This window comes from Rhea pennata, chromosome 1, assembly GCF_028389875.1.
Source record: "Rhea pennata isolate bPtePen1 chromosome 1, bPtePen1.pri, whole genome shotgun sequence".
Lineage (NCBI taxonomy): Eukaryota > Metazoa > Chordata > Aves > Rheiformes > Rheidae > Rhea > Rhea pennata.
In genome coordinates, this window is record NC_084663.1 from 86,789,737 (window position 1) to 86,814,040 (window position 24,304).

The window sequence follows — 24,304 nt, forward strand, 5'->3', positions numbered from 1 at the left end:
TGGTATGTTTTGGCTGGGGGTTTAAATGACTAAAATTTAGAAGGAAATAGAAGTTGCAGAATGATATGAAAGCATAAGCTCAGCACCGATGAAGGTAAGAAGTTACCACTATTATTTTGGACTAGTCAATGCCAGCAATATTGTTTCAAAGTTGTAAGCAGATACAAATTTGCTATTGTTCCCTCAAGGCTTACAGCAGCATTTGTTGAATACTGTCCTTTGGTGTATGCTACCAATTTCTAGATGTTCTCTATTTAAAGAACATGGTAAGGATTAAAGATGCTTTGGACGTGAAAATATATATTTGAACAGCATTCAGGAATGAGAGAGTTAACTGTCTGATGTCCACATTTTGTCTCTTCTGAATCTCTAAAATCAATTCTATGGGTGAATTGCATCTGAGCTGAGAAAGCAGCTGCACACCTGATATTGCTGAAGCTGGTAATACTGTTGAATTTAGAAAGTGTTAAATATAACACCCCTGCAGTAATACAGCAGAGGAAGTGTCATTTAGAACTGGATAAGTAAGAGGAAAGCCAAACTGCTGTAATTATCTTTTATTATTTACTAATTTTAACTTACTGACAATTGAATAACTAGTGAGGACAAGGTCTGCTTGGTTGGCAGTTGGTTTATTTTCTTAAGTCTTTAAGAACATTTGAACTTGAGCAAAGCCTTAAAAATACAGGCTCCATCTTGCTAACACTTTAGAATTCAGTTACAATTCAGTTACACCACTAAAATGGCTATGACTTTCACATCTTTAAATGCTTTGCATGTATGAGAGATGGGAAGTAACTGGAGGAATTTACCTGTCTCACTGTCAAGCTGGCAAAGATCTATGTAAGGTCATCTGTTTTATACCGGTTGTCCAGTAGAGGCTCTTGGGCTCCTTGGTGACTTTTATTTTTAGATGGCAGGGGTACCTGCAGTGTCATTTAGTCTCACTTTCCTTCTTCGAGAAGGAGACAGAAATATATTTAATTCTTTGAGGATGTAAATCCTAGTGTTCAAACTCCATTGGGCTTTTCAAGGTACTGCACTGCAATTACCCTCAGCAGAACTTTACTCCAGTTAGAGCTCTCTTGTATCATTCTTGAAGTACCTCATCTGTTTTTTTTTTCTGGTAAGACACAGCAGAAACAGCTGTTCCTCAGCTGTTAAATTCTTACTATTGTTTATCTGTAATTTTTAAAGCAAAGTAGAAGTCAATCACTGCTCAGAACTGTGGGCTTTTTGATTTGCCAAGAACTGAACTTCCACAATAAGTAGTCTGCTAAGCAGCTGTCAGAATAGTCAGTTTTGATTTCAAAGTTGATATTCTAGTACTGGCCTCTAAAATATATATATTATTTTTATTTTTTTTTTAATCTTTGTTCTTTCAGCAATCTAGATCTACAGTCTTGGAGAAGAATTCTCCTTTTGAGCAAGTTTGATGATATAAACTTGTAACAGCATGTATAGGGTTGGCATCAATACTCCTGACATAACTAAGCTGGTGCTGTATTTTTGTAGAAACTTGAGATTGTAATGAGAATTAATTACTGTCCTCCTTTATCTATCCAGATGTTTGCTCAGCTGTTGTGGGAAAACTTCTTCACATAAGCAGATGCTGTGAAGTGACCTGTGAAATGGACATGATGTCAGATTTTTTTTTTTATAGTAGCTCCAAAGTGTTGCTAGCTCAGCATTAGTTGGGAGAAATCAATGAAAAGATACTAGCAGTATTTTCCTGTTGAATGTAAAGCCGAACAAGTAGATCTATACAAGCCTTTATATGGAAAAACTTCTGACACCATAGGAAGACTTCTAAGGCCCAAACATCCCTTCTTCACGTTGTATACAGAGGGTTGTACTAAGAAGTTGAATTACTCTGTTTTGTTTGCTCTGAGCACAGAGGGATATCTCTTACAGTATATGGCAAATGACATGGATGAGCTGCTATTTGAATCTCTTGCCTTTGAACTTATTGGAACATTAAGGTGAGTAGCTGAAACTTCATACCATGCTTTGGGGAAAAGGGAGGGAGGAGAAGGCTTTACTCTTTCTTTTCTTCTTTTTCTTTTCTTTTTCTTTTTCTTTTTTTTTTTTTTTTTTTGAGTATTTAGGATTTGTTTGAGAAGTGGGATGCTTTGTGATGGTATGTAAGTGGCTGTGCGCTATACTAAATAAATGTAGATAAAATGTTCTCTTGTGTGCAGTGACCCCTGTCCATTCTAGGATCATGTCCAGTTAGGATTGAATCCTTCTTCAACTTTATTATTCCTATCATCATCAAAGTAGCCAGAAGATAACTGGACTGCTTAATGTCATGTGTATCAAATAATGGACCCTGCAAATAGCAAGATTTCATCTCTTTTTCTGGCTCTAACTTTACTACTTCAAATTAAGGCACTTTAACAGCTTGCACAGCTGATGTCCCTGCCCAGAGTCTAGATTCCCTGCAGCTGGCTTGTTCCTGTGCTGTGGTGGAAAGCTATCTCAAAACATATGCTCAGTTTTCTTTTGTGAAAAGGGAAGAGGCATTTTTTCTGTCACTCAGTGCTCTCTTCTGCAGTCTTTAGGCACTCAAGACTGATGAAATAGCTAGTCTTTTTACAGAAATCTTTTAAGGCTAGAATTTGGTTGTCTTGGAGCAGACTAAGGGCAAGAGGCTCTTGACTGGTACTGTAAACTTGGCATAAGCTAGAACTTACCATGATTTTTGCACTAAGTTAACACTAGGTTTTAATGCTAGGTGAAACACGTGGTGCTCTCTGCTGCTGAATTTCAGGTTTCTGTCTATCTCCCTAGCTGACATACAATGTCAGAAAGCTCTTGAAATCTGGGTAGATATTGGGATAGAAGCCCTTGTTTGCAGACCAGCATGTTGAAAGATGGGGTTAGTGTTACTGTGACGATGTTTAGATCTTCAGTTGTAGATGAGCGGGCTGCTCACCTTTAGTAGCTCTTAGAATTTGGTGCAGACCATGTGTTATTTTTCATCCAGTCATGATCACGTCTTGTCATTGCAAAAGCAGAAGACTGACTTGTTGCCTCAGGGTTTTGTTACATGTAGAGCTTTGGCTTGTGACTAGAAACTACATGCACACTTAGTGCAAAAATGACCCTGATTTGGGGAAATTGGTTCAAATGGTGCCAATGCTTTTGGAATCTCTAAGATTGGTAGTAAGCATGCACACTAAGGTCCAAATTCCCAATGAGACATGTATGTAGATCACGATACTCATAAATTCAGAGTCTTATTTCACAGAAATACAATACAGAAATGTACAAGCATATATATGTTGTTACAGGATTCCGTATAAATAGTTGCTGATAATACAGGATTTCTTAGGCAGTTTTCTAAATGCTGTTTTATTACAGCTGAAACTTAGTGGAGAGTAGTTTTAAGTTAGGATTTCATTTATACACTAAATATCTACATGTATCTGGCATCTTCTTGTTTACTAACTGTCATTGTGAGACTTCAACTAATTGACGTCTTCCCTATCCCATGCCACTGACCATCTTTGATAGCAGGTCTGTGAGATGTTAGCATTTCAGTGATTTCATGACTTGTGTGTGCAAGGGAGTACTACATTCCAATCTTAGAAGTGTCACTGGGTTTTGAGACAACCATTAGGACTCCTGTAGAAAGCAAACAATGATTTGCATGGGAAAACTTTAGTTTTCAAGTTACTAACACTTAATGTTGATCTGCATTTCCCTTCTGGACTATTTTGTGCATTCTGAAAACAGAGTTCTCAGACTCTGAAGCAAAAAACGACAAATCCAGAAATGCAGAGTAGATGTCTTCCAAACAACATTAGTATCTTCCCTCTTAGAGTCTTCTTGAGATTGTAATTTTTACCCCTCCTAACCTTTGTGCTCAGCAAACTTCTTAGTAATCAGCAGCAAGAATTCACCAAAGGCTAGTGCTACCCTGGACACCTTTTCAACATCTCTTCCCTGAGGAGTTAGTGTGATCTGCATCCCAGTAAGTTTATTTGTTTGCTTGCTTTTTAAAAAAAGGCCCGTTTCAGCACTGGTGCTGTCTTGTTGGGCATATTTTGTGGCTTTTGTCCCTTAGTAAGGTGAGCTGGCTCTTCCAGTTGGTTAGGTCTTCTGTCCTGCTGCGTGAAGATGCATGGTAGGAGCATGGGGGAAGATGATCAGCACTGGTGTGATTCAGCAGTGGTGTGTGCATAAGGAGGAGGTTGACCTCATCTGTGTGAGTTGTCATTTACTCCATGAGCTAGGCTATGAAGGAATACTCATCCATATTGGAAAATTCAGTGAAAATGGCAGACTTCCAGCTTTAACATGCTCCCCTCAGTTGCTAAAACTGGGGATATTTTTCACTTTGTTCAGCAAAAATGTTCTATCATGACAACTGATTTTCTTCAGATGCTTTTCATCCACTCACATGACACTTTTGCCCAAGTTTGGGGAAAATCTGCAGCATTCTTATCAGCAACATGCTACATATTATCTCGATCTATATCCTTTTAAATGCAGTGTCCCATCAGCCCTAATTTCCCAAGCCCTTTGTACCAAGAACAGACCTTGAGGTTAGTTATGAAATATTCTTTTTCAATCTGCTGCATCGCTCCTCTTGTATGAGGAGAGTCCCTCAGTTCGTTTGTGCTACTGATACACGGGTAAGTCTGTGCTGCACAATCACTGTTGCTGAGGGTGTGACCGCGCTTGCTTATGGCCAGTTCTCTAATGTTGATCACAGAAGTGCCCATTGCCAGTGCTCTGCACATGTTTTCATTTCACTCCTTCATGTGTGTCCACCCCCAAGGACCAAAAATTGTTTGGTCTATTGCTACTCCTCTGATCCTTGCTCTGAAACAATATTCAGCCCCTTTACTGGAGAGGGGAATGGCAGGACTACAAAAGGGAAAGAAGTTTTTCTTCTGTCCTGAAGCACCAGCTTTTCCTTATTAGCCAGGGCTGCTAACAGTTGCAAGCCTTTCTGCAGTAGGCAGCATATGTTTGAGCTGTGTATGTTCATATATGGTCATGCATATGACTGTCGTGTCTGTGACTGCTTATGCAGAATGCACACACGCTTCCTACATGTTACATATTTTAGCAGTGTGTAACTTTTAAGTACCTTGAAATTAGAACAGCTGCTTGGTGCCCTCAACTACTTCAGTGAGGGGGACAGGAAAACAGAACTTTCTCTTCTAGCAAATTTGCACTCACTTTTCACAAAGAATGGAAATAATATTCCATATCCAATCATTAACATGGTTATCTGAATGCAGCCATATGTTTGATAGGAAAGGAACAGAATAAACTTATCTGCAATACTTACCTGAACCTAGGATAGGAATTTTCTCCCTCCTGGTTCTGGGGTTTGCCTAAAACAGGCAATGGTAGCAGTGGAACTGATCAGTGCTTTGACACCTTTCAAGTTGGGTAGAGGGAAGTGAAGTAACTGAAAAAGTAAAAAGCAATGTTCTGCTGACTCCTGCTTTGAAGGATATTGAGCAAATACATTTTCAAATTGAATAGGAGATACACAAAAGAAATTACCACATACTTTTATCCAATCTCGAATGGTGTTGGGTAATGCTGGGTGTAGCTTTGATCCTGTTCCTAAGTACACAGACTAGTCATCTATGCATGGATAGTGAGTCAAGATGTTCTAGTTTCAGCCTGAACCAACTGTCTTAGATGTGAGTGGCTAGAGATTGTTGTCATTTGCTTTTCTTATTGACATGAAGCTTCTATACATACCATAAGATTTTAAAGTGTGGAGCTTTCTTCATTCACTGTTAATATCCATACTTTACATTGTTCTTTTTTCCTGTTTTCCCCATTTTCTATTCTTCTCCAGTAATGGTAGGCTCTGTAAGTTACAAGTCACGTGATTTCACGGCACATGCGTATGTATATATACTGGAGATGCCTGGTGACTCTGCTCAGACTACTCTGAACTTCCCTCCTCAGAACTGCCTGCCACTTTGGAGAGATTTTCTGCCACCATGATGACTGGGGGCTTATCTGACACTGAGCCTGCTACCCCAGAAGTCCAGGATATTGTTCACCAGGTGAGTTGCAACCTATCTGAAGATGAAGAACAGTTTCTGCGTGCAGGGGGACAAGTCTTGAACCTGTGCAAAGGTTGGGAGATTAGGTAATGACTCTGATTCAGTGTTTAAACTGAGAAGCTAGTGGTGAAAATGGGAGTCTCCTTGATTGCCAGTATTTCATTAGCATTTGAGGTAGGAACTGTGTCAGGAACACAGAGATAAACCATTTCTCTCTCTTGTCCTTGTCCATAACCAGCCATCGTACTGGCTACCTTCAGTACATTTGCATGTAGTTCAAACACCAGCTCCACCATGCCAGCAGTGGGGTCACTTGTTTGCAGTTAAGGACAATGCATTTGAAGGGAGGGGGTTATACATGATAAAATTAATTCTGCGCTGGAGGACCTGATTAGGGTAAAGCACATGGTAGAAACAGACGCTTGCAGGACGTGGCTGTGGATAACTGGCATGTTCCTTGGTGGCGTGTGGTATTTTTGAGCATCACAGCTGTGATGCAGGGGCTGCTGGTGCAGCAGGGAAGGGTGAGCTGAGCACAAGCAGGCAGGGTGAGTGCAGCTGTCATTGTGGTCAGTGGGGCTGTTGTGAAAGCAGCTTTGCAGACTGCGTGTGCAGATCCTATAACATCCTGCAATGCAGCACTTGTTAAATAGTACAAAATGCATCTTGAGGAGTGGGAGGGGCACAGTGTGACATGGGAAATCTCCTTTTGCCTCCCTTGCCTGTTGCTCCCTCCTCCCCACCCCACCCCTGCTGTTCCCTTCATCCTCCCGACTCTGAAAGATGAGTTCTTCCTTCTTTGTCAACCACACAAAGTGTAGCTAATCTTCCCCAGGAGGAAACAAAAATAGGAACTAGCAGGGCTGAAGGTGTTAGTCTATGTTGCTGCACATGCCTGCGTGTACAGGGCTCCCAGCTCCCTCCTTTGTGGAGGGACTCCCTACTGTTGTGGGCTAGATGTGCACCACTGCTGCTCCACATTTTCTATGGGCTTGCAGGCTAGGACCAGGCAATGATGAAGTTGGGCTAAGGTTGAGCTGGACTGGGTGTGTGAAGAGGCAGAACCACCAGGAGATTTTGTAAACAGGCTGCATGGGGATTTGGGCTGTGAAATGGAAGGTACTGGGTCTTTAGGAAGAGGGAGGGAGGTTTGATCAGACAGCAGGCAAGGCATTGGAGGGTGCTGATGTCTGTGCTAGGAAGTGGGATGTGAGGGGAAGGGAGAACAGGTAGTGTTACATGACAAGGATTTTTGGAGGTCATTGAAGGTTGCGAGGAGTCTGGGGTGGCCCGAGTAAGGTGTGCATACATGAGGCAGGGCTGGAGTATGCCTAAAGGGATGGTGGTGAAGAACTAGTCAGAGATGGGATAGCTTACTGCAGAACTGAAGGGGAAAGGATCATCTAAAAATGATTGGGGGACACCAATTGAATTGTTCAAGAGCAGCATCACTGTTCATCCTACACTGACATGTGACTGATGGAGCAGCACTTGCAGGGATCAGAAATTCCCTTTTACCTATGGGGAAGAAACCATGAAGTGACCAAATGAGGCAAGGGCTTGCCACACCTTTGTGCATTTACAATTCTGATTGTCCTTTCTCTTTCTTACATATGAGGAAATGTCTCCTGACAGCTAGAGGCGATGAAATTTTACTGAGTCCATAAAACACTTTCATAGCACCTTTCAAGGAGGTGTTTAAAATGTAGCTTGCCAGATAATGAACTGTGTTTTTCAATGCTGTGCTGTGTGTGATACTGACAAAAGATGCTACAGCAGTGAGGTGTATCGGAGATTAAACTCTGGTGCTTAGCTGTCAGTGAGCAAAGAGGCACTTAATGTTCATGTTGGGCTGTGCGTATGCTCACAAAATAGAGGGCAAAATACGGAATTTTAAGTGTGGAGTTGTGAATGTTGAGTCCAGAAGAGGACCGCGCTACTGAGAACAGAAGAGCATCATAAATAACTTCAGGAAGATGAAAACAAATTATTCTTTGCTCTTTATTTGAAGAACTCTGTGCTCCCTCCATCCCCCCCCCCCCTTTGCAGGTTCTTTTCTTTTGAAAGCTCAGACTCCACAGAGGCTTTGCTCATGCAGTTCTTTAAGGAAAACATTCCTGTGGAAAAAAAAACCTTATGGTGGGGCAATCCCTCTAGGCTTCTGGCCAGATAAGTGTTACACTTCAGGATTTAGCAATTCTGTAGGATTTTATGATCCACTAAGGGGGGGGGGGGGGGAGGGGGGCAATTCATGTGACTTGACAAAAGTTGTGAAGAGCATTTGCAAACCCTGGGATGCCCAAGGTCTATCTGCTCCTGGGATTATGGAATCATTTACTTGTACCTTTGCCTTATTTCTAGTTTAATCCTCAGTGAGCTGTGGAATATGTTATTTATTCAGTCCCCTTGTATTACAGCTGTTGTCTATAAGCTCAGGAATGTAAGGAGCTTTTGGATATGATCTGAGGAATGTTATATTTTCTATTTGATTAAGAAGCTTTCTGTATGCTTGATCTTTATTGACTTGGTCAATAAATAACAAGTGGTCAGAGGTTGGGAGAGAATGTAAGTCAGGAGAGAGATAGAAATGACTTTGTGTTCTGAGACAGGAATACTGAGCTTCCAAAGATGCCACAATTAACTTGCATGTGGTTCATTTACATTTCTAGAAACCTACAGACCTTGCCAGCTGGAAGACCGTTGAAAGTTGGAGCTTTCTTGTTTGCTAGAGTTAGTAGCTCTGAGCTGAAAGTATAGCTGGCTGTTCCTGGGATAGGAGCCATGTGGAACCTGCTTCATTAGTGTAGAAGAAGAGCAAAAGGCTCTTCGCAATTACTTTAGTAAATGAATAGAGTGAGATTATGAAAAGCCTCAAGATGCTGAGTTGAAGGTACTGGAAAATTACTGACTTCTGAGAAATTGTTGATCTGCATGTTGCTTTCTGGGACCTGGCTAGTATGAAGCAATGTCAGGGGAGTGATGGCAAATGGGAGGCAGATAGTCTGGGAAGAAGACCAATTACTTCTGTGTTCTCCTATGAAACCTCTTCATGACAGGAAGTGCTGATATGCTGCCGAACCCCTCCTAGGGCCTGCTGAGCAGGCTGCTGAATAGTAATGCCCTCATCTGCCCAATTTCTGGTATGCATCTGACCTGCATCAGGTCATTAGTGTGTGTGTGTGTCATGTAAAGGAGGGGCTGATACCCAGCTTGCAAGAGTTTGTTCATGCTTTCTGGGTGCTGCAGAGAAGTTTTCTGGTTATACTTGTTGTAGTCACATTTCTACTGGGAGTTTGGGTCATCAGATACAAGCTTCTGTAGTACAACATTCACTGGTGCATAAATCCTGATGCCTTAGACACCTGGCTAGACTTCCACCTGTGCTCACAGCTGTCCCACTCCCCCTTACCATTGCAGTCTCGTATTCGTAGGAATATTTGATCTCCAAGAAGCCAAGGCCACTGCTATTGCCGATGAACCTAAACTTCACCTACATTTGTGTGTTTCCGCAGAAATTTTTACGTTTTTTTGATAAGTGTGTAAAGAGTCTGTGAATATCTGAACTGTACATATTCTAACATTTACAGAGCTTAAGCTTGGTGCTGTGCATAAATAAATCTCCTGGAGTTGTCAGTGTAAGTACTGTCAGCACAGAATATTGTTTCTTCTTGAACTGCATTAGATGCAGCTGCTATGTAGTGAAGGACTGATGATGTTTATGCAGTTCTGGGGTTGACTTTGGCTCACACTTTAGAAGTCCAACATCTAGGAGATAGAAATACCTAATCCAATCCTGGACCACTGTAACTGTTACAGTTCATGTTATGCAATTCTAGATGTTTAATGGCATGTTTAGCTTAAATTACAGCTTTAGCTGCAAGGCTTCAACCAGGGCTAGAATAACTTTCAGGAACAACCGGATCAGTATGTTGCCTCAGTACTCTCAAAGAACCCAGTTTAATATTCTTTTTCTTACAGAACTTGCAATAACAAATCAAGTACAGCCTTGAGGCTGTGAAACACAGCAGGGGCCTGCAGCTGCCCGAACTGACTGGCATGGCTCAGGTGTTCCAGGCTTGGGGTGTCTTCCATTACTGCATAAGTGTGCTTGGCACAGGGCATACCTGCAGGTAGTGTAGTTTGGTACCTGGTGCCTTTGACAAAAAATTAAAAGGGCATTAGACAGTGGTTTCCGTATACTGAGCAGGAGAGAGATTTTTCTGAAAGTTGTCCAGCTAAACTATTAGGAAGCCTAATTCTGACAGGATTTTAAAAGGAGGCTGGAGGCAATGCTTGAAATGGGCTGGAGATTTTGGTGTAAATTGAATTGTTTTGATTCTGCTGGATTTATTTTATTAAGGGTATGTATTTATTTTAGGAAGCTGAAAATTAAGAGTGGCAGCTGTGAAAGGAAAGCCTTAAAACCAACCTTCTAACCCTTTTCCCCCTTTCTTTTCACAGGTGAAGCCACAATTTGAAAGCATGGTAAACGAAAAATATGGCATCTTTAAAGCCATAGAATATAGGAGTCAGGTGGTTGCTGGAGTAAACTACTTCATTAAGGTCTGTACACATTATAAGAGGGAGTTATTTCTAATTAAACAATGTATGTAACTTTTGTATTGGCTTATACCAAGAAATACAAGCAGGTGTACTAGCAAACCCTCTCATGTAACTAGAGTTAGGGACTATATCCAGATGGCTGTAAAACTTCTCTGTCGCTGCTATGGGGCGAGAATAGAAATACTTAAAAACCTGCTCTGAGCTTTTTGAGATGTGAATGATGACCTTTTCAGGATCATCTTTCTTGAAAGACTGTTGACTGCCTTATTGGCTTGAATCATCTGAACCAGCCTTAACTCTGCTCTCCACTGCAAAAGGGAGGCAGTGGAAGACCTACTACTTTGTCATGAAAGGAACCATCATGTTTTTTATGATTAATTAGAAGTCAGCCTGAGGATCTAATGGATGGAGAGTTAATCTTTTGAATCTCATTTAGGCATTCCACACATACTACTGACCAGTTTTGCATACAAATCTGTGTTTGACCTCTTCATTCTGTATCATCTGCCTTATAGGTGCAGTTTACCTACTAGTTATTCCTGTATTTGTAGAGCTGCTTTTCCATTATGTGGAGAAGTGGTTAATACTCATTTGAGGCCCTCTGATGGCACTGTGTGTCTTCTGCCTGAAAACTTTATCCATGGATTTGAGCAGTTTTCTGAGAGAAGCAACACCTAAGAGTTTGCTTGGGCATATTTTACAACCAGAATGTAAGATTAGGAGACACTGCTTGCTGGCAGGCTGCCTTTCCTTAAGTAGAGTAAATGTTGCGTGTGACTGCTGTATCACAACCGAAGAGTTTTACAGACATCCACCTGGTACAACGTGCTCCCTTGACAAGGGCCTCTATCTTGCTAATGCAGAAATTGGCAGGTAGGGTTTGGTGAGCGGTGATTCTGCAGAGTGCTGTTGTTCTGCACTGCTCATGCTTCCTTGATTGCAGGAAGTACAAACATTGCCAAACCTTCTTTCCTGGGCCCTTCCTTCAAATAACTTTCAACAGTTATTTCTGCCTTCTGTGAGCCTCAGGGAATTTTACTGACAGGCTACCTATTTTATGGCCAGTCTGGGTCTCAGTGGCATGAATGATTTTCATCCTTGCCCTGAACCTGTGACATGTGTCTTCATGTTGGAACTGAGTCACTAACAGTAACAATTTACCTAAAGGCTATGGCAGAGGCAGAAGTCACACCCAATGCCATTTGCTGCTGACCTAGGCAATTACATGTGCACAATACTCGTTCTCCTGCTATTCATGCTAAGCTGAACTACTCAGAAATGATGATTGACGTGATACCTAACTTAGAAGAAAACTATTTTCAGTCTTGATAACTGATCGTTCCTTTCTCAGTCACACAAGTGACAGGAAACAATTCCAGCACTAGTTTACCAGTATCACATTTCCTTTCTCCCACCACAAAACTTCATTTTTAGCATCAACTGTCACGAAATTCATTCTTTTATACTTTGGAATTTTCCAGATCAGTAGTATTTCACTAACAAACTTATACTTGTGATGCAGTCCAGACCAAGGCAAACGTAGTGCCATGCTGTAGCCATCAGAAAGCACGGTTCCCAAATTTTCTTTTAATACTACATACTACTTACCTCTCACAGGGGGAGTTTAGTGCCTATTAGCTTGGCTCTATATGTAGGAAATACTTGCTGCAATGTTGTACCCTGTGTAATAACTTTCTGGAGGGGAAGGTGAGTTTAATATTTAGAGTACTTCAGCTGCTCATGCTCATACCCCTCTACAGGCAACAAAAATTGTGTCAAGTTGTCCAGGCACCAACACGTTTTCAGTAATACTGAAGAATACTCATGCTAACTATCAAGTTGTCATTGCTTCTCTAGAGTTGTTCTTAGGACCATTTGCTTGTTTTGGATATGTCTTCTGTACCCTGTAGGAGTTGATACTGTCTCTGCATCTTGTCCCACTTCTGAGTCATCAGGATTTGCTCATTGTCTTTTGTCTCTTGCTGTGAATATCCTGAGAAGTTGCATGCTGATGTGCTGTGATCTTGATGACCTTAATCAGGATGCCAGCAACACCTTTCTCCTAGTGTGTGTGTTCTGGTGCTTCCACATCTAGGTAGTCCTATTCATTTTCCTTTCATGTTAGTCTTAAGGTTTCTACACAGTTTTCTACAGATATAGACAGTTTTTGTCACTAGACCTTGTTTAAGAGTTGATGAAGTAAAAATGGAGACATGCTTATGCCTAGGTGCCTGAGCTATATTTCTCCAAGTAAAAAGCATGCTTTTGTTTGAACATGCTTTACCCATGATCTTTGTTATCCCCGTTGTTTTGTTTTTTTAGGTCCAGGTTTCTGATTCCATGTATGTCCACCTGAGGGTGTTTGAGAGCCTTCCTCATGAGAACCAAGGTCCCAAACTTGTCAGTTATCAGACTGGCAAAACCAGAGATGATCCTCTGACCTACTTCTGAGAAACAGTGGGGTGTGCTTCCTCACTTCTGCGAGTCATGTGAGAATTTGGCTTCTGTCAGTAAATGCATGCAAATAAAGAGTTTTGAAAGCTATTTGTTCCGTGTATTGCATGTCACATGCTATCTGGCTAAGGTGTGGATGGGGTATAAGGTGCCAAATAAAAGAGTCAAAGCTACTTTTGCTACCTGAGGTGCTCCAGCTGTAAGGTGGAGTACCCCGTTTTCAGTTTCTCTTGCCAAAATGCTGCCATGCATGCTTTGCAGACCAAACTTGGGCCTACTGTGGAGTGTTTTAGGCCTAAGACAGTCTGTAGACCTTAGCACAGGACTGAGATGTCTTGGGGTTGCTGTAAGTGCACTAAACAAGCTACTGGCCACTCTTCATAAGCATGTGAGATGCCTTATTGCTGGAGAGGGGAACTAAGAAGCCAAAACTTAGGGGCACCCCAAATACGACTTCACTAGTGTAGCTACTTGAGGCAGCAGCAGGAGAAGAGCCTGCAGCTTCAGCAGAAAAAGCTGCATTCCAATGTTGAGCCCCTGGAGCGGGAAGCAAACATCCAGGCTAGAGAGTGTTTTATTGGAGCTTTTTTTTTTTTTTTTTTTTTTCCCTGTAGCATCATAGCATCAGCTGTCTGTTGAGAGCAGTCTTCAACTGAGCTCTGAGTTGAGGAAGGTAGAAGGCAAGCACAAATCACAACAAAAACATTTTCCTTTTACCTGAAAAGCTGCTAAGGACCTCTGAATTACTTACAGTACAGTCCAAACCAAGGAAATAGGGCTCAGGTTTAAGACACTAAACGTTGAAAGGATTTCACACCATGCCTTGCTTGTATTCGTTTTTTGCTGCTATACTGAATGGTGGGAATGGCTGTGTCACAGGCATATGATGCCAGAATGCTAGAATGATGCCACTTTGCATAAAGTCGTCAGGATGTGGAGGCGGCCTGTGGCCTCCCATGACTTTGGGAGTAGTCCACTCCTGAAGACTAATGGTTTCCACAAGAGCTGAAACCTGCAGCCCACTGTAAAGAAAAAAAAAAAAAAAAAAAAAAAAAAGCCAAAACACTCTTTGAGGTACTGCAGACTTTGCAACATCAGCACTAACTTAAATCCATTCATCACCAAACAGCAGCTAAAGCTAGTGTGCAGCCTTTGAACCATGAAATGACTTCAGTGTCAGGAATTCCTAGCATCAAGAAATACCTCCCTTGTCATTGTGATTTTTTTTTTTTAACTTAGCAAAACAAGACGTACATAAGCCTGACATCAATCTTTTTCTTTTGTTCTGTATTTGAGGAAGGGTGGTTTGTGCTGATGTGTGCAAAAGCACATACGCAGAGCAAATAGTTTGAGCTCCCCTACGCCCCTTAATAATCAGGTTGGAGGCAGAATATGCTCCTTCTAAGCTAGGCTGGTTACATATTCCCAGGGTGTAAATCTCCACCTCCTCCATGACCGTGACCATGACCACCACCACCCTCCTCCACCCCCCCCCTGCCAATCAATAACATATGCATAAATTTGCCCCACTTGCAGTAAGGTGCTTGTAGGCTGTTTCTCCTCAGTGTTCAGCATACGTGGAAAAAAAATACAAGGCAAAGGTCAAATTTTTTTTTTTTTTTTTTTTGAAAAAAAAATCTGATCAAGCATAAACAGTAATGCTTATACAGCAGCACAGACTAATGGTTGTGTGTGGAAGGGCCTGCTGGGGAGCATGTAGTCCAATTCCCCTCCTCCCCGCCCAGTGCAATGCAGGGGCAAACAGCGTGCGAGGCACCATGCCCAGATTTGACCGTTGCCATGGATGGAGCCTCCACACTGTCTCTGAGCAACCTGTCCCAGTGTTTGCTCATTATCAGCAGTGGTCTTGGTTATTTAATGCCCTGATGTGTAAGTGGACGTTATTATATTTCAATTTGTGTCTATCTCCTCCTTGTCTTTCACTGAACACCACTTGATTCTTCCTCCTCCCTCCCCCTCAATCAAGACTTTATGTACGATGCTAAAATTTCACCCTCCAACCCAGCCTTCCTCAAGGCTGAGCAATCACCATGCTTTCAGCCTCTCATGTCAGATGTGCCAATCCCTTCACCATTGCCATGGCCCTTGGCACGTGTGTCCACATCGCTCCTGTACTGCAGAGCCCGGAACTGGACGCAGCACTCCCGCTGCAGCCTCACCAGGGCTGAGTAGAGGGGAAGGCTCACTGTCCTTGACTTGCTGGCAATGCTCACCCTAACGCAGGAAGGATACTATTGGCCTTCTCTGCCACAAAGGTGCATTGCTTACCCGTGTGCAGATGGCTGCCCAGCAGGACTACTACATCCTTTTCTATAAACTCATGTATGTCCAGTTTGTCTACATGCTCCCTAACCTCATTCTACTCTGCCAAGTCTTCCTTTTTCCAGACCTTTCCACAGGACTTAGGGACCTTGGATTGCAGAAGGAGGTCTTACCACTAAATACTAAGGCAAAGAAAGCACTGAGTACCCTGGCCCATTCCACATCCTTTTGTCACCATGCCCCCCCACCCCACTTAGCAGAGGGCCCACATGTTCCGTAATCTTCCCTTTGCTGCTGATATACCTGTAGAAGCCCGTCTTGTTGCCCTTCATGTCCCTCACCACATTCAAAGGAAGAATTTCTAATTAGAACATAAATATAAATGTAAACATAAAGAGAAATATAAAGGTATCTGGAATGTGAAACAGGCTCATGGAAAAAGTAAGACAATAACCAGTACTGAAAAGCAGCACATGAAACTGTGACACACCAATCAAAACACAGTCTAAACTCAAGAGAACTGTTTATTAGTATTTAGGCAAATGCTTTGCCTAGTTTAAATCTTTTTCCAGGACTTTTCCTTAGGAATCAAAAAATAAACAAATTTTTTTCAACACATACACCCTCTATTGGACATCATATCCTACTCTTGCCACAAAATAAACATGATAACCAAGGGAATATTTGTTTCAAGACTACAATCCTTCTCTTTTTTATGCTTTCAAAATTTGCTTATGCTCAAGTCTGTCCTTAGGTCCTTGCCAATACAACACATGATACAATTTAAATCTACACACATATTCACTGTTCCAAAATACCACAGAGAAGCCAAGTTTTCCTCTTGCTCCTTGCTGTAGATACATGAATGACAATGAGATGCCTCTTGCAATGTACAGACCAGGGAAGTTTACAGACTTAACTCAAGCACAGTATTTTAGTCAAGTTGCACTGAAGTCAGTGCAGCTTCTTCAGGTTTGCATTAGTGTAAGTGAAAGGAGAGCTACGTTCCTCATTTAGATACTGCACACCAGGGAAAATGCATACAAGAAACAGCCTTTCCAGAACTAAGTTTACAAAGAGACGTATTATTGTTCCCACTTGCACAAGAGTCAACATTTTGCAGCCTACAGAAAATGCATATAAGTGGCCATTAGGAAAATGCACAAGATAAGCTTGCTAGAAATACGTCAGTTCATCATGCTTAGTCTTGCTGCTCTGGTAACTGTGAAGGCTCAGTGGCTTATTCTCATGAGGAAGGCTTTTGAATACCCGCAGGTGCACAAACTCATCATTGCCAACATGGACCTGAAAGGTAAGAAAATCAGTGAGCTCTGTGGAATCCTGGCAGCTTTCAGCAGGAGGTATGATTCAGATTGGTGTGTTTTGAGGATGGGGAAGCAGGAAGGCAGTAAGAAAAATCATCATCTCAGAAGATGTGGTCTTGATTTGAAGCAGATTATAAGTCATGGCTTTGCGGAAATATCACTTAATTCTTCTATGCTTGTTAATCCTCCCTATAGCTGAGATAGGGAATGTACAGCTAGGGAATCAGAGTTGCAAAGAGATGATTAATATAGTCAACACTTACAAAATGTCTAATCTTATCTGGCACAATAACCACTCAAGTGCTTTGATCACAGTTGCTTGTTCTTTTGTGTAGCATGACCACAGGCAGAGTCAGAGAGGGTTCGATGCATCACTACCTTTACACACCTGGATTTCACTTAATACAATTAGTGCTGAACATCATGGAATGATGTTCCCCCAAACCAAGTTTCACAAAATACTTAAGAGTAAAAATTATTATAGAAATAGAGGAGTATTCTTAACTACCTCCATTTAATGCAGGTAGGGAGACAGGTGATGGGGGATGTTGCACACATTTTTTCTTATTAAGATGAAATCACAAGCATTCTTGTGTAGGTAAGTAGTTAAAGAAAAAAAAACATAATATCATACTTGTAAAAAATAAGATCCCACCCCCCACCACCCTGTACCTTGATGAAGTAATTTGTTCCAGCAACCACCTGGGTTTTAAACTCCACTGCAGTGAAAACATCAAAGGTTTTCCCTTCTTTTTCTTCTAGCTGAGGCTTCACCTTAAGAAAACAAAAGGTTATTTAAGACTGGTGCAAGATTCAAGTATTTAAGACTTAAGGCTCACAATGCCAGTGCCATAGTACCATTGAGGTGACTGCTGCTGAGTTTCCAGAGACAGAGTTCCTGCTTTTCAAAGAGCAAAACGGATAATGTGAAGACTTATATTAAAGCAAGGCCAGAAATCTATACAAGCAGTGAAGCCAAGACAGCAGAGTGATTCAATCATCACAGACTGAAATTAAGCCTCTAACAGAGAACTATCTGGGTACTCCAGAAGATTTATTTTGACAAATGATTTCTTCTTTCCGTGTCTCAGCTTCCCTTTCTGTCCTGTGCATTTACCAGCAAATGTAAAGTGGTTTGACACCTATACAAACAAGACTTTAGTTTTTTTGAAGAGGAGTTTATAATGTATACACAATATTCATCCTGACAAAAAAATGGCTTTCTTCAGCATAGCCTTCTTTTTCAAATGCAGAACAAGTTATTACAGAAGTAGCATCGCAGAATAAGCACTCAAAATCAAGGTTTAAAAGCAAAGTGCACAGGTCTGAGCTTTTATAACACTGATTTGACAGTTCTTCCAGCACGTGATACTGTAATGTGTAGCGTTTTGAAACTGCAAATATTTTCCAAATAATAACTGAACTATAAAGCCTTCTGAGTTATCATTCCTAGTTCCAGAGTGTAACATCAGTGTTCACAAGTCAAAGTAACTTGCCCAATACTCCAGACAGAGACATGTAGTCTTAAGAGTTCTAGCTTTTCTTTCTTGTACTTGACTCTCTAGAACATCATGGCTCTACTGTAAAATTATTGGTCAGCAGAAGATTTCAGGTGTCGTTTACAAAGGCAGTAAGAATCAGTTTCAGGGTCCTTGCTGCAAGCTCAGTGCTACCCAGAAGGCCTTCCCTCCTGCAGTACAACCTAATGCAACTCCCAGTACAAGAGGAAGAACAATGAGCAGATTTTCTCTTTCCAGCTATATTGTGTTATTTTCCTTTCCTCATAAATTCAAGGGGAATTTATATGTTTCCCATCCTGCCTGAATGCTTCTTTGGGGGAAAACAAGTGCCAGTTAATCACTCCTCTGGCATCCCAGGAAAAACTGAAGTAGGAACAGAAACAATCATTTCAACAGGATCTGTTCTCATGCTTTTCCCTGCCCAGTACTGAGATGGTGCAGGCATTGGCCATCCATCCTGGCCCTGGTAGCCAGGACCATACCATACACCCTCTCTTAGAAGTCAGAACTCTATGCTTCTTCCAGATCAGGAGCAGTACTTCAGAAGTAAGAAAATGATGTTTTAATGCTTTCCTCCATAAGATTCATGCTATACAAAAATCCACATGAACCCAATACCTTTCCAAGGAAGGGTGCAGTCACACAAATCACAGCAATTCAGTCCTTCCTTCCTCCACTGGGACTCAGAGGAGGGAGAAGATGTGCTCCATGCCTATCACTAGAGCTACTATCACAAATTTTAAGAAGGGGGTAGGGGGAACAATAGGTATACCACTGGCCCTTTGCTGTCCCCCACTCTCTTAGCAATCCTAGATGCTGCACAAAGTTAGTTTTTTAGGCCTGAAGAGCAGCCTGGCTCAGCACATTTTCTATTTCCATCAGAAAGCTGACCACTGGGCCCCATGACTGTAGGCAGCTGAGAGTCACATGGCAATGACTTGTCACAGTGTGTGACAGAAGGGCATCCTTGGTCCGGGTGGAGAGGGAGAACGCAGAGAGAAACGCTCATGGAAAGAACTGCTATCAACCCACTTTGCTAGCCAACGATTTAGTGCTAGATCGGGGTGCTCGGGTTCAGCACACTGAACCTGAGCCAGCAGTGTGCCCTGGTAATAACAACATACCAGGCTACCTCAGCACAAGTGCAACCAGAAGACAGAGACAAGCAATTGCTGCCCTTTACTTGGCTCTTGTTAAGCATGTCAGGAATAATATGTCCAATTTCCCCTCCTCAGCCAGGAGAAGAGAAAGCTTGTGGGAAAGCCTCCCAGTAATGCCAGGTTACTGAGAAGACAGAATCAGGCTCTTTACAAAGAGCCATGGCAGAAGTATGAGACACAATGGTCATAAATTGAAATTGGATATAAGGAAAAGCTTTTTTTCCACAAGGACACGTTGTTCAGGAGGTTGTGCAGTCTCCATCATTGGAGGCTTTCAAGAGCCAGCTGCGTAAAGGCCCAAGCAGCCTGGTCTGCTCTCAGAGCTGATTCTGCTTTGAGCAGAAGGAAAGGTCTCTCTGTACCTGAAGAATTTGTGATTCAATTACAGGACTGAAAATTACCTGGTCCTGAAGGCTTTGTGGTGTCCTGCATGCTCACTCTCAGAGCAGTGACTAAAAGACAAGGGGTTAAAATTCATCCTGAGTAACTTCCAAATGCTGAACAGGCCTGGGCTGCAATCACTGCCTTGGAGAGACAGCTCCTAAGGGACTCTCACGCTAAAAACACTGTCGAAGAGAAACCTGTCTTGCTGTTTCCCATGTTTTACCTGCTCTTGGTAAGCAGCACTACCTGCCAGGGCTACAAGTCCGACCAATGTTTGGCATTACAAGAACCCTTGGAAACAATACAATGGAGGTAAGAACTGGAAAACAAGAGCAGGAAACGTATTTGTGGTGATCAAACTTCACAGGTTCTAACAAATGAAAAGATTTGATTTTAAGCAAACAAAATAATTTAAGAACTCTTATCCTGATTTAACAAAAAGAATGTTTTCGTCATAGTCTGTATTCAGCTGAGCATATTATTCCACGGGCTTTGAGTTTTTAGGTCTACGTATATTTCATCAAACAAAATAATTTAAACTAGCAGTCCAAATAAACTGGACAAACTTTGAAGTATCTAGCTTTAAATGAAAATGCCAGATTTTTGGTAAATTCCATCACTTCTGAATTGAACAGATATGGTTTAGCTTTTACTCTCATCTTGTGTTTGGATTACTGAAGCACTGCAGCCTGCCACAAAACAGAAATTCAAGTTTTTAAATAAATCTACTTTTCAGCCCATGTGCTATGTTAACTGCATATGAGTATCATCTTTAACATAACATTAAGGCCTTTTCAGAGTAGAACAATAATTGTAAATCCCTCAGCAAATCTTGATACTATACTCAATACTGCACTTAATACTGCAAGCTCAGCCCGGTGCCTAAGAGATACACATCTTTTATGCAACATCATCAGATTCTACAAACTAAACTTTAATTTCAGTGACTGTGCAGTCCCACTGCCCTTGGGTGTTTCGTATGTGCTTGTAGAAATTGCTGCTGTTTAGCAAACAAATCTGGACAATGATAAAGAGCAAGACGCTATGATTCGCCCTTAATCTTTCTTGATTGGTGTGACACATCCTAACTGATGCAAGCGAAAAGCAGGAGGCACTTTGGAGCTATTACATGTGACTGACCTGAGACTGTATGGTTTGAAAGAAGGACTTATTTGTACATAGTCACTATTAGAGGAAAAGCATGTGTTCCATTTGCATGGACAGTAATTTAAAATGCTATAACTAGCATCACTATTTGGAACTGCCAGTTGTTAGAGCTCAATTCTGCTTTGTGGCTCAACAGAGAGACTTTCTTGCTTGTTTCCCCTCCAAAAGTAGTTACAAAGTTTACACTTCATAAGAGGAAGCTCCTTTTTTCCAGCTCCTGTTTCCTTCTGGAAAACAAAACAGATCTTTTAGAGTTCAAACTTTTCACATTAGAAAGCGTACTGATCACCTTGTGCTAATATTACTGGTAGGTACTACATCATTTGCACAAACAGTAACAGAGCTGTAGAGTGCCTCAGTGACGCCTAAGCACTTAATAGGGCTCTCCAAATACCTCTTAAAATCTTCAACTTGCTTTCTCTGAAGTCGACAAAATTTCAACAAAGACCAAGCAAGCACAGGGATGGGTTCCAAGCTGTTAAGAATTGCTCAATACATTTCTGTAGTTTCTCAGCTTTCCTGCTCTTAAATGAAGGAGGCGGAGGGGAGCTTCTCTTGGAGCATTGGCTAAACATCTAGACCCCTGAACGTCCTTCCCACAGAGACGCAGCCCCAAAGCAGTGAATTTAAACCTACGACTACTGACTCTTTGTTTACATATAGGAACAAAGCCTGAAAGGCAAAGAAAATGTGTGCTTGGAAAATACTGTGTAGGACTGTGGGCACACCGTGTTTGGTGGGAAGTGCAAACTTAAAGCATTAATGGGAGACGGGCAAGTGGACTACAGCAGTGGAGGGGCGTCCCCACAGACGGGAGCTGAGGGGAGGAGAGCTCCCCTATTTGCCTTCGTGAACTTCAAGGCAGGCTCACTCTCTCATCAGCGTCCAGGCGCTGGCAAAGGATAATATCCACAGAGTTTAAGGTAACTGCAACACCCCTGGGGCAGATACTCCGCAACGTATCCTCACCGCAGGTCCTGGCTCTGCGTTGCTACGCCATTTTCGACCGAACGTGTAGGTGACACACAGAGCAGTGGCATCACCCTCCCCCCCCCCCCCAAAAAAAAAAAAAAAAAAAAAAGTCATGAGTTTGTGATCACCTCATGCAAAGTTCAGCACCTAGGAATAAAATAAAATAATAATAAAAAAAAACAACAACAACAAAAAAAACGCGGCTGGGCTTCCCCGGCGAGGACGGGCCAGCCGCTCCGCCTGCCGCGGTCCTGCTCCGCGACGCCGCGCTGCCAGCAGCGAGCCATCAGCCAGAAGCTCTCAGTAAGCTAAGCACTGATCAAACGTGTTGCCTGGCCGGCCAAAAGAGATCAGACCGAGCAGGAAAGAGCCGGCCGAGCCCCGGCACCCAGTCCGGAGCGCTGCATTCACGCTCAAAGAAAGGTCTTGCGAAACCAGACAGGCCTCGGGGAAGAGGGAAGAGCTACCGACGGCGCAGCCGGCACGAAAAACCCGCGAGAGCCGCTACGCTCGCTCGCTTCTATCTTTTCTAAGCGAAAAGGGCTGGGGGAGAGGGGCGCTGCCGCACGGAGGGCGACCCCCACCCCCGGCAGCGAGGCAGCCTCTGACCGAGCCCCGCCGCCATGGCGCCGCCGCCGCCCACCCCCGCCCGCCGCGGCGCAGGGCGGCTTCGCGCCCCGAGGTGCCCCCGGCGCCGGCCTTGCCCCCGCCGCGGCTCCCCCTCACCTCGTCCGCGATTTGCTGCGTCTCGCTGGTGGCCGCCCGCGTCGCCGAGGGGGCCCCGCACAACATGGCGGCCGCCGCTCTGCCCGGCCCCGTGGCGGCTCCGCGCGGAGCGGCCGCAGCCCCAGCCCTGGGGGACGGGCCGCGCTCGGCCCCTTCTCGGCTACGCGCCCAGGAAGAGGCGGTAACACGGGGAAAATGACAGGGCAGCAGGGTGGTCCTGTCTCTTTCTTTCTTTCTTTCTTTCTTTCTTTCTTTCTTTTTCTTTCTTTCTTTCAGTACTCCCTCATACAGGAGAGTGGGGCAGGTTTTCTCCAGGCTTTGCAGAAAACTTCCCCTCCCATGAAACGCTGCGGTCTGCTAGCCAAAGGAGGAGAAAAAGCCAAAACCAAAGAGTTACAGGTTAAAAAAAGCTGCCTGCGAGACGAGCTACATAAAAGCTACATTCAGTCCTCGGCAAATGCTGGTGACATATTCCTAGACAGTCCCAGGCAGGAGCAGCTACGGGCAACGCTGTTTGGAATTGCAGCTTCTTTCATCAGCACGTTACTTTTTCCAGCCTTCATCACCCGTAGCCCGTGTTTGCTCTAGCAGCATGGAAAGTTTCACTCGCTGAGACTCTCTCTGTGTCGTTTTATCGTTCCACCTTCCAGCTTGATTTTGCTGTTCCTCAGGCAACCAAAGACTAGGATGAATTAGGCAACACCTGCTCCTAATGAGAAGCTCCCCGGCAAGAGTTTATTCTGCGTGTCCAGCTCTCTAATTAAATGTTTACTTCTCCCTGATTTGAATACCTGGATCCTTTGAGAAAAAAAAAAAAAAAAGAAAGAAAAAAAAAGAAAAAAGGAAAAAAAAAAAAAAGAAGCCTTTCTCAACATCCTTTGGCTATTTTAGTAAATTTAACAGGAACGTTTTTCAGCAGTGGGTATTGCACAATGAATGGAGGAAGTTTGGTTGCAAATCACCTTTATAAAAAGAGCATCCTCTTTTTCTGAGCTTCCCTTGTATTTAGTTGTGCTCCACTAAAATTAGTTGCACGCAGTGGGTCACCATAATTTGTAGCTTGAAGCTTGCAGCGCTGGCTAAATGTGCTGTAGAAATGGATGGGGGTTCATCTGCAAACTGAGCGTGGGCTGATTTGTCACTAGAAAATTATGGGAGCTGTCAAAGCCTCATCATGCATGGAGACAATTTATATACATACGTATATATGTACATGCACACACACACACACAAAGAATTAAAAACACCCAAACATTAGTGAATCAATGCATAGGTGGTGAGTATTGTACTCCCGCCAGCCTGTGAACAGTGCTGAGCTTTGAAAATAAGGCAGCCACTGGTGACTTTCTGGTTTTCATGTTCTGTGTATTTGTGCATAGGCTTCAGTTTATAATCCTGTGCCTTCCTCATTTACTTAATTTGGAACATCTTTGCTTTCAGTGTTGTCAGCTTCAGAGATGACTCTGGTGTCGGGTTTGGCCTATAGCATTGATTCACAATTGATAAAGATAAAACTATTTGGCTACTGAATTTTTGAAGAGTCTTTGGGCCATAAACAACTATATATTTCCGCCACCTAGTGGCTATCTCCATGTACTCGTTTAAACTCAAGAAACTCTGAGTCTAAAACTATGTTTTCTAAATTAAGGATGTAGGCCACGCTGAGCAACCTGATTTTTCAGGAGCAGTGAGCAACTCTCATT

The 24,304-nt window shown here is 42.7% G+C and overlaps 2 protein-coding genes across 4 annotated transcripts; one reads left to right on the forward strand and one right to left on the reverse strand.

Moving 5' to 3' along the window:
- Positions 1–48: 48 nt before the first annotated feature.
- Positions 49–13,154, forward strand: LOC134150780 (cystatin-A-like). 2 transcript variants are annotated; one of them, XM_062594851.1, is made up of 5 exons: positions 49–94; positions 1,567–1,982; positions 5,947–6,047; positions 10,509–10,610; positions 12,933–13,154. In XM_062594851.1, the coding sequence occupies exons 3-5, from the start codon at positions 5,982–5,984 to the stop codon at positions 13,059–13,061; spliced, it is 297 nt and encodes a 98-aa protein (XP_062450835.1). In that variant the 5' UTR covers positions 49–94; positions 1,567–1,982; positions 5,947–5,981; the 3' UTR covers positions 13,062–13,154. The 2 variants fall into 2 exon arrangements, with proteins under 2 accessions (XP_062450835.1, XP_062450843.1); XM_062594859.1 differs by lacking the exon at positions 49–94 and having other exon boundaries at positions 1,328–1,982.
- LOC134150772 (cystatin-B-like) lies at positions 5,309–22,754 on the reverse strand. 2 transcript variants are annotated; one of them, XM_062594839.1, is made up of 3 exons: positions 22,602–22,754; positions 17,345–17,446; positions 5,309–5,431 (listed from the first exon to the last, which is right to left on the reverse strand). In XM_062594839.1, exons 1-3 carry the CDS (start codon positions 22,665–22,667, stop codon positions 5,315–5,317), a joined length of 285 nt encoding a protein of 94 aa, XP_062450823.1. In that variant the 5' UTR covers positions 22,668–22,754; the 3' UTR covers positions 5,309–5,314. The 2 variants fall into 2 exon arrangements, with proteins under 2 accessions (XP_062450823.1, XP_062450814.1); XM_062594830.1 differs by lacking the exon at positions 5,309–5,431 and adding an exon at positions 15,854–16,652 and having other exon boundaries at positions 22,602–22,745.
- Between the last annotated feature and the right edge of the window lie 1,550 nt (positions 22,755–24,304).

What these genes read in the sequence shown, in the direction of transcription:
- LOC134150780 (XM_062594851.1), top strand. Translation starts at nt 5,982, where the DNA reads ATGATGACTGGGGGCTTATCTGACACTGAGCCTGCTACCCCAGAAGTC. An exon ending in TCCAGGATATTGTTCACCAG is followed by an intron (nt 6,048 to 10,508) that starts GTGAGTTGCAAC and finishes TTCTTTTCACAG; the next exon opens with GTGAAGCCACAATTTGAAAG. An exon ending in GAGTAAACTACTTCATTAAG is followed by an intron (nt 10,611 to 12,932) that starts GTCTGTACACAT and finishes TTGTTTTTTTAG; the next exon opens with GTCCAGGTTTCTGATTCCAT.
- LOC134150772 (XM_062594830.1), bottom strand. Translation starts at nt 22,667, where the DNA reads ATGTTGTGCGGGGCCCCCTCGGCGACGCGGGCGGCCACCAGCGAGACG. An exon ending in CGCAGCAAATCGCGGACGAG is followed by an intron (nt 17,447 to 22,601) that starts GTGAGGGGGAGC and finishes TGTTTTCTTAAG; the next exon opens with GTGAAGCCTCAGCTAGAAGA. An exon ending in GAACAAATTACTTCATCAAG is followed by an intron (nt 16,653 to 17,344) that starts GTACAGGGTGGT and finishes CTTACCTTTCAG; the next exon opens with GTCCATGTTGGCAATGATGA.